The 14,172-nt window shown below is 40.3% G+C and overlaps 1 protein-coding gene across 4 annotated transcripts in view; it reads left to right on the top strand.

Annotated features, from left to right (window-relative positions):
- The window catches only part of BFSP1 (beaded filament structural protein 1), an 82,397-nt gene that overhangs the window by 31,215 nt on the left and 37,010 nt on the right, over window positions 1-14,172 (top strand). Inside the window, exons 1-3 of one of the 4 annotated variants that reach the window (XM_072035263.1) lie at window positions 471-533; window positions 809-887; window positions 12,564-12,753. Coding sequence is in view for 1 of the 4 variants with exons in the window: in XM_038176922.2 (XP_038032850.1) it covers window positions 883-887 (5 nt within the window). In the remaining 3 variants the exon portion in view is untranslated. Of the gene's footprint in view, window positions 1-470; window positions 534-808; window positions 888-12,563; window positions 12,754-14,172 lie in introns of those variants that run through there. The other 3 variants (XM_072035264.1, XM_005010832.6, XM_038176922.2) reach the window with 3 other exon arrangements.

Below are 14,172 nucleotides of genomic sequence, written 5' to 3'. Positions count from 1 at the left end.
AGTCTCAGCAATATTTTAATTCATAGTCACAAGGCTGTCCCCCCACAATTTTTAATGAGACAAGCTTATATAGCACAAAATTATACTTGGAAAGCATTTAATTCAGCTTGATTGGAGTATCATGAAGATCTTAAGCTTATATATGTAGACAGAGCTAGGAGCAAGAATTATCCAGTAGCATTATCTTTTAATGGCTGTTTCTATTTTTGTCCTGAATTCATTTGCTTAGAATAATAGCTAAAATCTTGTGCAGTATATGGAGAAAGAATTACTGATGGTTCAGTTAGCAGACAAAGGGATAAATAGGTTTAATTTCATGGAAGCTTTGTTAGATGAATTTTGTTTAATGCCAAATCAACATTTTGTTTGTTTTTAGCTAGAAATAATTAAGCGGGATTTATGGCTAACAAGTTACCAACTGGCTAACCATTGGCAGAATACATGACTTCACAATAAACAAAGAACCAAGGTCACTGTTAAGTCCCCTGATTATCTCGAGATATCTTGAGATAATCAGTTGTTCATCTTCTGAGGTATCCTTTTGCTTTTCAGAGCTTAAAATTTTTAGAGGGGGCAGAAAATTAGGCTGAATATTCATGGCAGTAAGGGCAAGGAACTGAAACCTCTTTTTCTACAGGGTGCATTAAAAAAAGTGTTTTTGTGTTGCTTATGAAATATGTATACACTTGGGAACATTGCATCTTTATTGGGTTTCACGGGTTTTAGTATATTTACAGTTGTCTGTTTTCTTTCCTTTATTTTAGTTTTATTTTATTTATTTATGTTTTTTTTTTTTTTTTCTCTGCAGATAGTCTACATCTGATGTATGAAGTTTGGGAAGACTTTTAAAAGACTTTGGGCTAAATACCAGATCTGGAAACTATGAGGTAAGATCAGTCTTCTAGTGCTTATGGGTGTATTTACATTATCTCATAAAAATAGGTGCTGATTTCAGGTGCTGTCTGTATGTGCAGCTATAATAAGATTTCAGTTTGGATTTTCATTGGTCAGTTATATTATTTGATGTTCAAGATGAGCTCCAAAGATTAATTTCTCTCCATCTCCCGCATCTCACACTGAGATCCATTTTTTTATTGGTTTTTTTTTTCCAGCTCAGTCTTCAGGTTATTTGATAATGCAGCTGCTGGTATTCGCTCCATGAAACCAATTGTCTTATGAGTTAAGTGCCATGAGGCCCTGTGCTGGCTGTTTTTATAATGACAGTTTTCCTGGGAAAATAGCAGCACACTTAGACTCAGATTCATAAATGCATGCAATTCAGAGCTTTATACTACATAGTCATTTGCAAAGAGAACAAAACAAAACAAAACCAGCCCAGGCAAAGCTCTCCACAAGCAGTAGGTAGAGCTCATTCATGTAATGATATCACTTTGAAACGGATGCTACTGAAAAATGAATGGTGTGTAAGTAGCTGCCATTTCCAAATGTCACAGAATTCTTTGCCCTTAGAGGGGGAGTGCAATGCCTAGATCAGGTTAGCTTTACATTTAATATGGCTTGCTCTCCAGGCTTAGAGTTGAGAGAGAGGGAATGGATATTGATTCTGTAAGTCGCTTTTTCTATTGATCTTGCAAAATTGTTAGTGATTTGGGTAAATTGGGTAAATTGTTTGGTATACACTTGGAAAAGTTTCAGCTTGCATCTTTTAGTAGGTCCTGTTTTTCTTAATAGATTAATGAATAGCTGCTGACCAAATTGCAATAGTGTGGACATCATTGAATTTCATCTAAAATGTATTGGCTTACCTTTCTGTGTCATGTCAAGAAATGAGCCAGACTTAAATGAGGAGTTACACTTTGTGGAAAGATGTAGAAGGAGAGAGATCAAAAAGCCAATATGGCATGCCAAACATGGGGAGGGGGGTTGACATGGAGGGGACTGAGAATAAAAAGGTGGGATCAAAGGAGGAGATGGAAATCAAATCAACCCTCTAAATTACCCTTCTCAGGTAATCTTTACATAGATCCCCAAGTCAACTGAAAATTAATTCCTTCCCTTATTAAAACATGAAATCTAAGTCCCTTTATCATGTTGAACACTAAAACTATTTTATAAATCAGCCAGATCTGGGCAGAGTTGATTCTTCTCACCATTTTCTGCAGTGCATCACCAAAATGTGTCCTATGGCTTTTCAGCCTACAAAGCACAGTTGTTTTGATGGTGAGTGTAACACGGATATGCTCCACAAATAGCATATTAAATAAAGATGTGCCATTTTCTCCCTACACTAGCATTCTCAACTAATAAGAAGTATCAGTGCTTTATATTTTTACATGGATATAAAGACACAGTACATATAGATACATCTATATAGAAGCAACTTTCCTGGCTTCTACATAACAGTGTACAGATGTAAATTTTTAGAGTCCCCTTCCTTAATGATTTACCCCATTCCAAGAGGTTTCCTAAGGATATTAAAGGCAAATGGAGCAAAGTGTTCATCTTAGGCTATCAGTACAAGGAATCAATGTTACATGATGTATGGTCTTGCACAGTGTACTGCCTCCTGGATAAAGGTTTTTATTAAGTAAAGGGCTTTTCTGAGCTCTGTGTCTCCTTGGGGAACTTTAGGAAAGAGGATTTAGAAACAGGTTTATAAATCTGTTTTTTGCTCACCCGAGGGACAGCAGATTGCTACCTTGGCTGCACTGGGCTTGTCTCAACAGACAGCACGAGGAGCTAGTCATCAGTTCTTCTTCATTCCTTCACCTTGTTGAGTCATTTCTGCCTGTATTGAAGAAGAAATGAAAAATCCTAGTTGGTATTGAAATCTAAGTTGTTCTTGCCTTTTTGGGGAAAGAGCTTCTGCTTAGAGATATATCCAGCACTTCTACAGAAATATCTCATAGTATTGTTTGAAGAGACCCCTTTTGTTTGGAATAGACCAAATTTGTTGTTTGGATTGAAGAGGAACAGAATATTTCATCTACATTGAATGTGCTTTAGTGGGTTATTTTAGAGGTGAGTGAGTCTTCTGCTTTAAATAAAAGAGTCCGAACGTAGGTTGGACTTTGACCCCTTCCTGCCCCTGTTTCACCTCAGTCAGGTCTGCTTTGGCCAACAGAGCACGTGGAAAGGCTGTTATCCTGCAACATGGTGGGAATGACATCTCTGACCCAACATGTGAAGTGACCTCCCAGGTCAGTGTCATTTGCATAACATAATGCTTATTTATGGCACGCTGCACTTCGTAGTCTTGCTCAGGATCAGAGTGCCAATTTGTAAATATGCAAAGCTTCTCAATCTAAATCAGTAGGGCAGACAAAGTGATAAGAAAGGAAACAGAGGGGAGAAATGTCTTTTTCTGTGCATGGACAGGGACAGGAGTAAAATCCTATTGTCCTGATTGCCAGCTCCATGTTCTTCCTCAAGACTGCTCTCCTGGAATCAGCTCCCTTGAGATATCCCAGACATCATACATTTCAGGGCTTGACCATCTTTCTTCCCATTTCCTCTCTCCTTTCTTGGGCTGGCCAAGGCACATAGACTATAGATTAATTACTTCACCTTCTACAGTGGGAAACTGTGCAAGATTCCCAAGTGCTAACAGTTTCTGCAGCTCCCTAGGTATTGTTCCTGCCCAACACCAACGTCACTGACCCTGGGGCTTTTCTTTAATTCTCTTTAATTATATGGAGCAGTGTGGGACGGCATTCATCTTTTTGTTTCCTTTTAATTTTGCTAGCCTGAACTGTAATTCAAACAGCATAACAAATGTGTATTTCATTGATGGCTTCTCTGGTCTGGGGACTCATTGACTGAAAGCTGCCATGCATGCAAACAGGAAAGCAAGTGTGTTTTCATCAAATGGCAGATTGCTTGCAGAATTTATGTTGGAGGCAGGTAATCAAAAGGTAAACGCTGAAGAGCAGTCATCCCACTGCTGGGAAGAATGTATAGGGAAGCTCAGGTAGTCTCAACCTAAACTAAGAATGTTTCAGACTAGATTGGAAAAATACAGTTGAATGCAGCATGAAGCATGTAGAAATGGTACTGGTCAGCACATTCCCCAGGGCAGAACAAATTCTTTGGTCTTCCAATTTTGTGAGGGTCTTTTATTTTGGAGGGCTTTCTGGCCACCTGTAACCAAAACTCAACACAACCCCCATTAGTCTCTGTACAGTAATGGTAGGGCTAACTCTAAGTCAATGCTGCTCTCAGAGAATTAAGAACAGGTGCCAGGCAGCTGCTGTGTCAGTGCAATATGCAAAAGCAAGGACGATTTCTGACATACTGCAAATCACTAAGTTTGGTGCTTCAAAAACTGTTGCCTTCAGTCTCCTTGTACTGTCTGACAAGAAGAGCAGCAAATCAGGAGTGCAAGCACGTTCACCTTCTCCACCATTACTGGTTGATGAATAAGGTGTCAGGTGAGGTTGTTTACTTGGAGAGCAAAATGAAAGAGAGCAACCCTAGAAGAGGAGACAGTGCTTCAGGAGGAAGACAGATGCTGAAGGAGCACAAAGCTGCAGTTAATTCGTTGTAAAATATTATTTGTGCTAGATGTCTGCGATAGACAGATTTAGATTTACGTCACAGTATATACAAACATGCCAGTTACTGGTAATTGGATAAGCACACACAAAAAAAATCAATGAACAATTGTTTTCTTGTTTATATTGATCTCCCCTCCATCACAATGCCAGGTGTATTTCTAGCACAAGCAAACTTTCTGTAGCTGTTATTTCCTTGGACTGAGGCACAGTGAATCCCATAAACTATTTTGGCAGTAGGAAGAGATCAAGATTAAATATGCTGCAGGGAAAGGCTTATTTATGCAGGAATTTTCTTCCTCCAAAGCTGGATTGAAACTTCTTTTGTTAGAATTAGAGCTGACCTATCTCATCAAGCAGTGAATGAAACCTTGTGCTCTCTGTAGAATAAACCTACAGAGGGTTGTGTGGTGTGGATGATTTCCCATATTACACTATTCTTAAAGTCCACTCCAGTAAATTCAGTGGGGTCTAACTAAAAGTACAGCCCTATTAAAATAAACTTTTTTTTTCCTTTCCAGAAACATTTTTTTTTCCTTGGACACAACAATAATCTTCATTTTCTAGTTTGATTATGTTGAGTTATGTTTTATTTAATGTTAAAACGTTTTTTTGGGGTTCTCCCTAAGCTGGTTGTATATCCCTGCTTTAACAATAGATGTTTGTACAAAACCTAAAATCATTTCCTGACTGGTTGGTTGGATCACTGGAATTATTTTAGACTTGTTATATACACAGAAAAGCATGTCTCACATTTACTGCATGCTGCTTTTAAGACATGAGCAGTGAGCATATCTGAAAGCATGTACTATTGCCAGGATAATTTCAGAGAGCTGTGACTGCCAGTTGGAAGTTGCTGTGCTGATTACCTGGAGCATTAATGTATTGCCATCCCTTAGCCCAGCCTTGGCACTAAACCAGAATGGTATTACTATTTCGTAAGATAAATCTCTGATAGCAAAACATTTTGAATACAGATTGAGTAGCAGAGAAATGAGAAACATGGGCTGGTGGGACCCTCAGCCATCATAAATTAGCCCCATTGGGCCATAGAGGTGTCCTGCATTTTGACAGCATTCCTCTGAGAGCTTCCTTCAAACAGGTGTAGTTGAGGAGAGCAGTTTTCTCAAAATGTAGGCTGCAGAGAAAAAAAAAATGCAGGGAGGTCTCCCTACTAATTATCAGGAAAGAGCCCTTGTAAGTGAGGCTGGCTGCTGCTGCTGCTGGCAGGTGTGAAGCTGCAGGTTGGGGCGGCAGGTAGCTGTGGCTGCAGCCCCCTCCTCCAGCTGCCAGCCAGGCATCCCAGTGCAGCTCTGGGTCTCTGTCTCTGCCCTCCTTTTCTCTTGCTCCTCAATTCCTGTGACAGAAGAAGCCTTAGACATTTTTAGCTGGTGATGAGAAGAGATCTTGAACCAGAGCTGGCTGCTGACATAAGCACAGGTGCAGCTTTGGGGGCCTGTTAGTACACTCTACGGAGATACAACAGCAGTTGAGACAGTGTGTCTGTAAAACCCTGGTGATCACCAAGCAGCATGGACAGCTCTCTTGCTTTTCCAGCTTCATGGTTTTCTTTTTACAGCAGATACACTTCTGGTCATCTTTGAATCAATAACACAAACTCAAAAGGCAGTACAAATGATAGAGAGATGCTTCAATGCATTAAAAAGCAATTGTAAAATGTTGATCAGTTGTAGACACAGTAGAGAAGACGTCCAATTTTTCTTTACCGTTCCAGAGATTACTTGCACCTCATAGGGACCAGCATTGTGCTTTACTTAAGTTCATCCAGGCAGAGAATGAAAAAAAGGTGCGTGGCACTTGTTGCCTGAACTTAACCCTAACAGAAACAGCTCTGTCTTAGCAGGGTAGCATAGCCAATAAAGGGCCATGCAGACCTAAATCCTATCAAGAAAGATATAATTCTTGCAAATATGAATCCATTTCACACAGAGGCAGGAACCTCTGGTGGTTTCTAACTTTTAGAATAAAATAATTTGAATTCCTGAGTGCGGGCTGAATGGGAAAGCAATTTTCAAGCAGACTTCAGAGGTGAAAGAGGCACCCATTTTACTGCTTTTAATTTAGAGGTTTGGGCACTGTAAGAGAAGCAGAATATATTTTCTCCCTGCAATTTTTTTCCATCGTAATTGAAATACACCTGGCTGTAGCATTTGTTTCCATAACTGCCAAAGAGGCAAGACTGGAGTTTTCAGAATGGTTTAGAGGAACAAGGCCTGTTGGAAGTCACTTGGGATTGCACCGAGAGCAAGGTAGGTGCCCAGCTCTTACAGAGAATCAAAAGAACTGAGGCATTTACCTCTGTTCATGCCAAAGAAATTCTTAATGATATATTCAACCTTGAAGTCTCATTCACGCAGAGCTGGGTGGGTTTTTTTTTATGCAGAGTGTTTTTAAACTTACTTCTGCAAATGGAAGACTGCTGGGTTGAGAGAGGGGAAGCACACATATATTACTTGAGCCTGCCTCCAGCGAGCAACTCAGGTGATTAAAAGTTAGCCCGTCAGCCTTCTGATTTGCTCAGGTGCCCTGAAGAGGGCACAGGGAGTTTGGTGTTTGAGAAGGAGCTTGAATTCTAATGCAAACCATATAATAAGATTTAAAAAGAGGTGTCATGAGCTGTGAATCTGTTGCAGATTAAAAATAAAAGATAAAGCTCTCTAATGGCACCCTTTTCTGGTCGCTATTTTTATTCTGTCCTGCTGAATGCCCATTCCTGCTGCCTCACTTAGTTGTGTGCATTTTGCTTTTCCTGACAAACCTGCAGATTTAGGGTGAAAACAGTTTGCAGCTGATTAAGGATGGTGTGCCTGGCAATTTCTTGCTACTCTCTCTTATTGTGCCCTTCGTAAAAATGACAGGCATGGTATAAATCCTAGTTTAAATCAATACCTGCAAGTGCTAATCTCTGAAGAGGAAAATGTCAAATACCTCCTGCTGTGTGCAAGGACTCAAGTTTTATGGCATCAGACATTAAAGGCTACCTAAATTGTTCACCTTTTTCCCCTTGCCCAATGCTTTGTGCTTTCTTTTCTGCCATTCATTATGTTGTTAACCATTCTCATAAACAGTGCCTTATTGGTAGGGTTAACAACCTGGGTCAGCCTTCTTATTTATCCCTCAGACCTCTTCAGAGAAATGTTTCTGAAAGCTCTCGGTGTTAGTTGCTCATTTAAGTATAACATAGCACTTGGGGTGGATCTTGGAGCCAAAATCGTTGGTAAATTTAGTCGTTATTTCAGAACCCTAAATCTTGAACGCTGCTGGTCAGCATCCTACTCGTCACCCATGGATGCTTTTGTTGCTGATTAACATTAGTGTGCATAATGATTTTATAAGCCTGCTCTGCACTCAAAAGTGTCAGAGGAGAAAAGCAAGTAAGTAAATGATAAGATCGAAAGATCACTTGGCAGTGGGAACACAGTGTGACTCGAGGTAAAAATGATTTACCTGCCCACTTTGCATCTGCTCCATCTCTGCAGATGGATGTGCTCTGTTTTTCAAATTGAGATGATTGGTCAGACCACGTTAGCTCATAAAATTATTTCAGAAAGTGGATAGGCAATTTCTGCCTTCACTGACATCCTTGATCGGCTTGAAAGACAAACTGCTCATGTATCCTACTGCATTTGGGACCCTGATTCTAGGAAGTACTTGAAATCATAGCTTTTGGGGGGGTGAGGGGGTATTAACAAGCCGAGAAGGGCTGAAACTCTCTATGTTACTATTTTTATGGCTCTTAGCAATTTATTTACTTATTTATTTATCTCATGTGCATGCCTGAATTTTACTTCTCATTGCATTAGTTCTCTCGCTAAAATATTACACCAATTTAGAAAAATCTTTAGTTTCAACTCATTGCAGCCCTAGATAAAAAATGTCATTGATGCTGTATCAGCCCAAGGGAGAGCCAAGGAACACTGGGCCACTAGTGCCTTCAGATATGTCTAAGTGCTCTGTGCTTTTTTTTTAAGCTCAGACAGCTGCTTCTGGCACACACAAGCTCTTCAAGTACAAGCAGCAGAGAGCATGTCGGGCAGAAGTCAGAGCTGGGAGATTCCTGTCATCTTTGAGAAACAAAGTATTAGCAGATCAGAGTCCGCAGCCGAGCTGGGTGAACGGCTTCCTAGGAACAGACCTCTGAGTTTTGGTTGTGTCCCCTCAGCCATGGAACAGCACGAGAGAGGGCTGTCTGCCAGAAGAGGGGCACAGTGTTTCCAGATGGTTGCTCACAGCTACCCCAGTAAGGACTGGGTCTGTAGCAGTGATTTAGGGGATTTGTTGTGAGACAGGGAGGGTTTCTACTAGAGGAGAAACTCTGTTCTGTTTCCCAACAGAAGCTGCTTTCAGCTGCTATCTTTGAGGAAGTGCCCTTGGATTGTGCATGCTAACACTAATTTCCTACTGTAAAAGTCCTGTCACAGAAGGAATATATCTAACAACCATCATTTTTTCACAGCTCTGCAACTGGGAGGACTGCTACTTTTCTGTCATTTCACACACACAAAAAAAAGTAGTTCCTGTTTTATGGCAACTTTTGGAAGCCAGGAGCAAATAGGTGTTGGAGAATAATATGGGCTTATGAGAAGTAAATTTTCACCCTTTTGCCCAAGACAGCAAGTGCCAAATTCTGTTCATATTAACAGCCCTGCTGGGGAACACCAGGTCTGTGTGAAAGCATATCATGGGCCACAGGCTGTTTTATAGACATTTGCTACCAGATAAAAACAGTGCAGAAGTGCAATCCATTCTGCCTCTACTGCAGCTGTGAAATTCCTGCTGACCTCGGCAGGTTACAGTTATGTTTAGGGTTGTTTGTAAAGAGTGAAGACACAGAGTCCGGTTGCATGTGGGGTTGCATAAAGGCTCCCCAGAGGAGTTCAAGTGTACCCAAAGCTTTCTGTTGGGGGCACTTTTTAATGGGAGAAAGGGGCTCCGTACTGGTTTTCTAGGGTCCCACCTGGGGTTCTGATTCAAAGACCAAAGCCGAAATTTCCTTAAGTGGTATATTCTTTATTGCAGCGCTGGATGCACAGGGGATGCACCTATTGTGCATGTTCGAAGTAACAAACTATCTCATATTTATACAGCAAAACGATGAATATTCTATTAATGTCTATACATATTCATTACCTAACCCCTCCTACTCTTGCTTCGTATGCTAATTAGTTTATCAGTCCTTGCGCTTGCGCAAAGCCTTCCAAGAATTGTGGGCCGGGGTCTTTGGGATGTGGGCAGTGGTCTTTGGGAGGAAGACTGTAGGTCTTCCTCGTGATGCACTTTTCACCTTTTGCTTAAAAAAATGCCAGGTTGGATGAATCAGTTGTTTTCCAAGCTTCAGAAATGCTAAGTTGGCTCAAACCTAACTGAGGGTTGGCAGATAACGGGATGTTTCAGTTAACAAGACGTAACAGAAGGTTGACTCAAGTTATCTCAAGTCTCAGCCTGACTGATGGTCGACAGATAACGGGATGTTTCAATTAACAAGATGCTTCAACATAACAGAAGATCGACAGATAACAAGATGTCATCTATTTTGTTCTCATTAATTTTTAACCACAAAATTTATTCTATCCTAAAGTGAGTTTATACAATATCAGTTCGGCTCAGTGTTCCGGTTCCGGTTACGTTTAGAGTTGTTCAGAAAGAGCAAAGACAGAGTCCAGTTGCATGTGGGATTGTGTAAAGGCTCCCCTGGGGAGTTGAGGTGTACCCAAATGCTTTCGTTGGGAGCACTCTTTGATGGGAGAGAGTGCTGTGCCATGTGGCTGTCATCATTTAAGAAGACTGCTTCAAAAGGCTTCAGCTGCTTTTCTTCATGTCTTGTCCTGTTCCTCACAAGAAGCTTTCAGCTGTGATGCTCTGGCTCCTGTAGTGGAGAGAGCTGGATAAACCATGAGGTTGGCAGGCACAGATGCTAGAGCATGAACGTCCAGGGAATGTACTGATAAAAACTCAGCACCATTCATTCTTTGACAGATGCTTTTTGAGAAAGTCTGGTTTCAAAGGTAACAGCAACTCTTTAGCAGAAAAGAACAAGGAACCAGTAGCTGATTTGACAGTTTGGAGGCATTTGTTGGTGTTTATGTTTCAGACAGAAAACTCAAATACAGTGAACTTATTAACAGAAGCCAATAAAAGGGAAAGTAGAGGCTGGTAACTCAATACAGAATATTTTTCCTACAGTTTTACCAGTTAGATCTGTATTGTTAAAGTTGATGAATATTTCTTGTTAGAATTCTCTAATTGGGCATGCTTATAAGCCAAGTTTCAAGTATTTGGGGTGAAACTTGCTGTTGTTTTTTTTGTTGTTGTTTTGTTTTGTTTTGTTTTGAGATATCTAAGTTGAAAGCTCATGGTGTCCTTGAACACGTCAAAAAAATGTTGATGGCAAAAGTTATGACTGAGAAGGTGTCCACCTTAGCTTTTCCTCTGTGTATAGAATTAAAGCTATAATGAATTGTAATGCAATTATGAGAGCTATGGCTCCTGGATACCTGGATGTGACACTGTTAATCAAGCTGGAGGTGTGAGCCAGGGCAATTTATTACACAAGGCAGAGATGGAATTAGCTATTCTTCTGGTGTTTCTGGTGGTTATATCTCCTCTAGTGAACGATGAAGAATGGAATTGTTAATATAAAGTCAAAGATTTTTGAAACAGAAGTCGTGGATTTTCTTGCACCTCAGTGGAAAGTTGTGAAACTGCAGATTTATTTCTAAATTCTTACTGATATTTAATATTCCCTAATATCTTGTCACTGTTCTCCCAATAATTTGGACAGTGAAGTAAATGTGTTGCTTGCAATTGTGTCCAAGGCTTGTATTAAGATAATGGAGGCAGTTACATATTTCAGCATAATGCAGAATTATCAGTGTTTCAGATCTTAAAACTGGAATTCAGTTAAAAATTCTGTTCTTCTAGCCCAGGCACTGCAGGATCTCATTGGTTTTGTGGAGAGATGACTAAAGGTAGGGAAAGCAATTATGAAATACATAAAATTCCAAGTGAACTGGATCTCAGTTCCTTGGGCTTCTTAATGAACCACACTCTTAACGAATAGTGTTAATAGATCTTGCACATGAAAGAAGCAAACTTTTAACTTTACCTCGTCTCAGACTCGTATTGAACGTAAATGCTTTTATTTGTTAGCTACATATGCAATGAACGGCACCTTTTGTTCTGCTGGTGATTTTCTTTTACGCTGTAGTACCAAAACTACTGCATGTCCATCTCCTTCCCCTCCCTCCCCTCCCCCCCCCCCCCAAAAAAAAAAAAAAAAAGGTTAAAAAAGGTGAGAAAAAGGTGAGTAAAGGAACTACAGCAACATTTTTTTTTTCACTGAAAATGATCTCAAGCAGAAATCTTAATAGTTACGCATCAGTGTTTTCACATGTATTGCACATAGTATCTCAGACAACCCTGAACTTGGAGCTGCCCCTGTTGCTTGGCACCAGTTCGTTGCTCTCAAATCCTCATGGTCCCTCCAGCATCCTTCACAGCTGTAGTAAATTCTTACATTGAAATAAACCATCACAGAACACCCAGGGTGTTGTTCAGATGGAGACCAGTGCAGTGGAGCATTAGCAAAAGTATGGCATTGTAAAATCAAACATGAAAGGCTAGGTAATGTCAACCTCAATCTGAAATGGGTGGGAATGGAAGATAAGAAATGTAATGAAACTTGATTAGAAGGAAAGACAAAGTAACAAATATAACCTCAGAGTTTAAAGTTTTGGTAAAGTTATAAATAGGTAAAAGCAAGGTCCATTTGTATGAATTATCGGACACCGTTGATAGGAAGTATTTGTACCTGAGCTACTTATAACTGAATTTCAGTGAATTATTTTATGCGGTAGTTCATGAAATATTCACATTGACTGACACAGGAGCTTGTTCTGATGTATTGGTTAATGGCTGAAAGACTCAGCGAAGGATGACAAATGTCAGATCTGAGCCAAGCTAAAACATCTCTAGAGAGGTGCTGTGGAAAAGGGTAATATCTCTTGTTCTTTTTAACACCTTTCCTAGAAAACGAGATGAGAAAAAGTGTGGTGAAACTGCCTGGAGATCTTCAGTGCACCTAGCACTACAAATGGAAAAGCTCATCCTAAAGGAGGGAAGGAGTGGCAGAAGACAGATCAGCTTTACACACCCTGTGGAGGAGGTGGGCGGAAAGAAAGGAAAGGAGTAAGACCTGGGAAGTTGCAGAAAACAGTAGGTGCAGATTTACAGATCTTCTTACTGGGCAGAAGGGAGTGGGAGATGCTGACAGGGGAGCTGGAGCTGCTGAGAAGCAAATCTGATTCTCTTTCGTAAACATAAAACCCATGTAAATCAAATAAAAATGTCTTGCAGCAGACAAAAATAAGTGGGAGGGAACAGAGGACTGTTTCAATGGTGGCTTCCTGCACAGATCACAAATTGTCCCAATTCCCTCTATGTGCAGCAGTCTCCCTGCAAACAACACAACAATTTCTGACTATTTAATTACCAGGGAAATACTGACAGGCTGGAGGGTATTCTGGGAAGAGGAATAATTACTTTTGAGAGGGCTTCAACTGATTGAAGTTGAAGGCCTGGAGGAGAAGGGAGGGAGACAGATGCCAAATCCCAGATCAGCCACCAGATCTGGCTCTGTTCTGGATAGGAACATTCTCCTTAAATACAGTCAGTATTTTCTTCACTGTATGATCGTGTCAAATTACTCGCAGCTTTTCAGTATCTTCCTACTTGCTTTTCTGTCATCACTGCATCTGTTTGAAAGTGTCTTGAAGATGAAGTAATTTCCTGGAGGATTTCTTGTATGTTTTTCCCCCAGCAGTTCATCATTCTTATCTGCTGTATTGTCAGGAGGCAGCTTTTTTTTTTATTGTTGATTTGTTTTGGTTTTCGTTTTTTTTCTGCAGGTTTTATTAACTAGCTCCTGCCAAGTTGTGACATTTTACTTTTCTAGAATCTTGTCTTTGTTTCTCCTCTTATTATCATCCAGTTACTTGTGTTTTTTTTTTTTGTTGTTGTTGTTTGTTTGTTTTGTTTTGTTTTCCCACTGAATTTATTTCTGAATTTCTCTCAATCTCCACTTGACCAAAAGGATGCAATAGCACTTACTACTCCATTTTAAGTCCCCTCTTCTTTATTGAATGAAAGAAGAATATTCTAATCTCTCTCTCTCCACTGTTAGGTAATAAAGGAAGCAAAGCCCGGACATGAGTTTGTTTGAAATATGTCTTCTTGTAATGACACATCCGTCCAGATGCAGTTCATCAAAATGGAGACATCCGTCACATGAGATGCATGTCAAGTCAGGCAATAAGCTTCTTGCATTTCAAGTGAATGTGTGAATTTCCCACCCATGTTATGGGGTCACTGCATATTTTTCCTAGAGAGGACACAGATCACATTATTCGTCTTCTCTACAGACATCCATTTCATATGTGCAAATTGTTATTGGTTGCCCCTTACTGCTCTGAGCATCCAGCACTCACGTATCATGTCCCAGTCTGATGCTTATCTCAGTTACAAATGGGAGGCTACTGCTGGCTCCCATTGAACTTATCAGCCCTGTTATTACTATCAATCTTTTTCTGCAAAACTGTCAGCTACCTAATTGCTCCTCATCTCACGTTTGGGTAGATGA

The sequence above is a fragment of the Anas platyrhynchos genome, chromosome 3 (assembly GCF_047663525.1).
Source record: "Anas platyrhynchos isolate ZD024472 breed Pekin duck chromosome 3, IASCAAS_PekinDuck_T2T, whole genome shotgun sequence".
Classification (NCBI taxonomy): domain Eukaryota; kingdom Metazoa; phylum Chordata; class Aves; order Anseriformes; family Anatidae; genus Anas; species Anas platyrhynchos.
The sequence above is the reverse complement of the archived record's forward strand: the minus strand, read 5'-3'. Positions and strand labels throughout refer to the sequence as shown.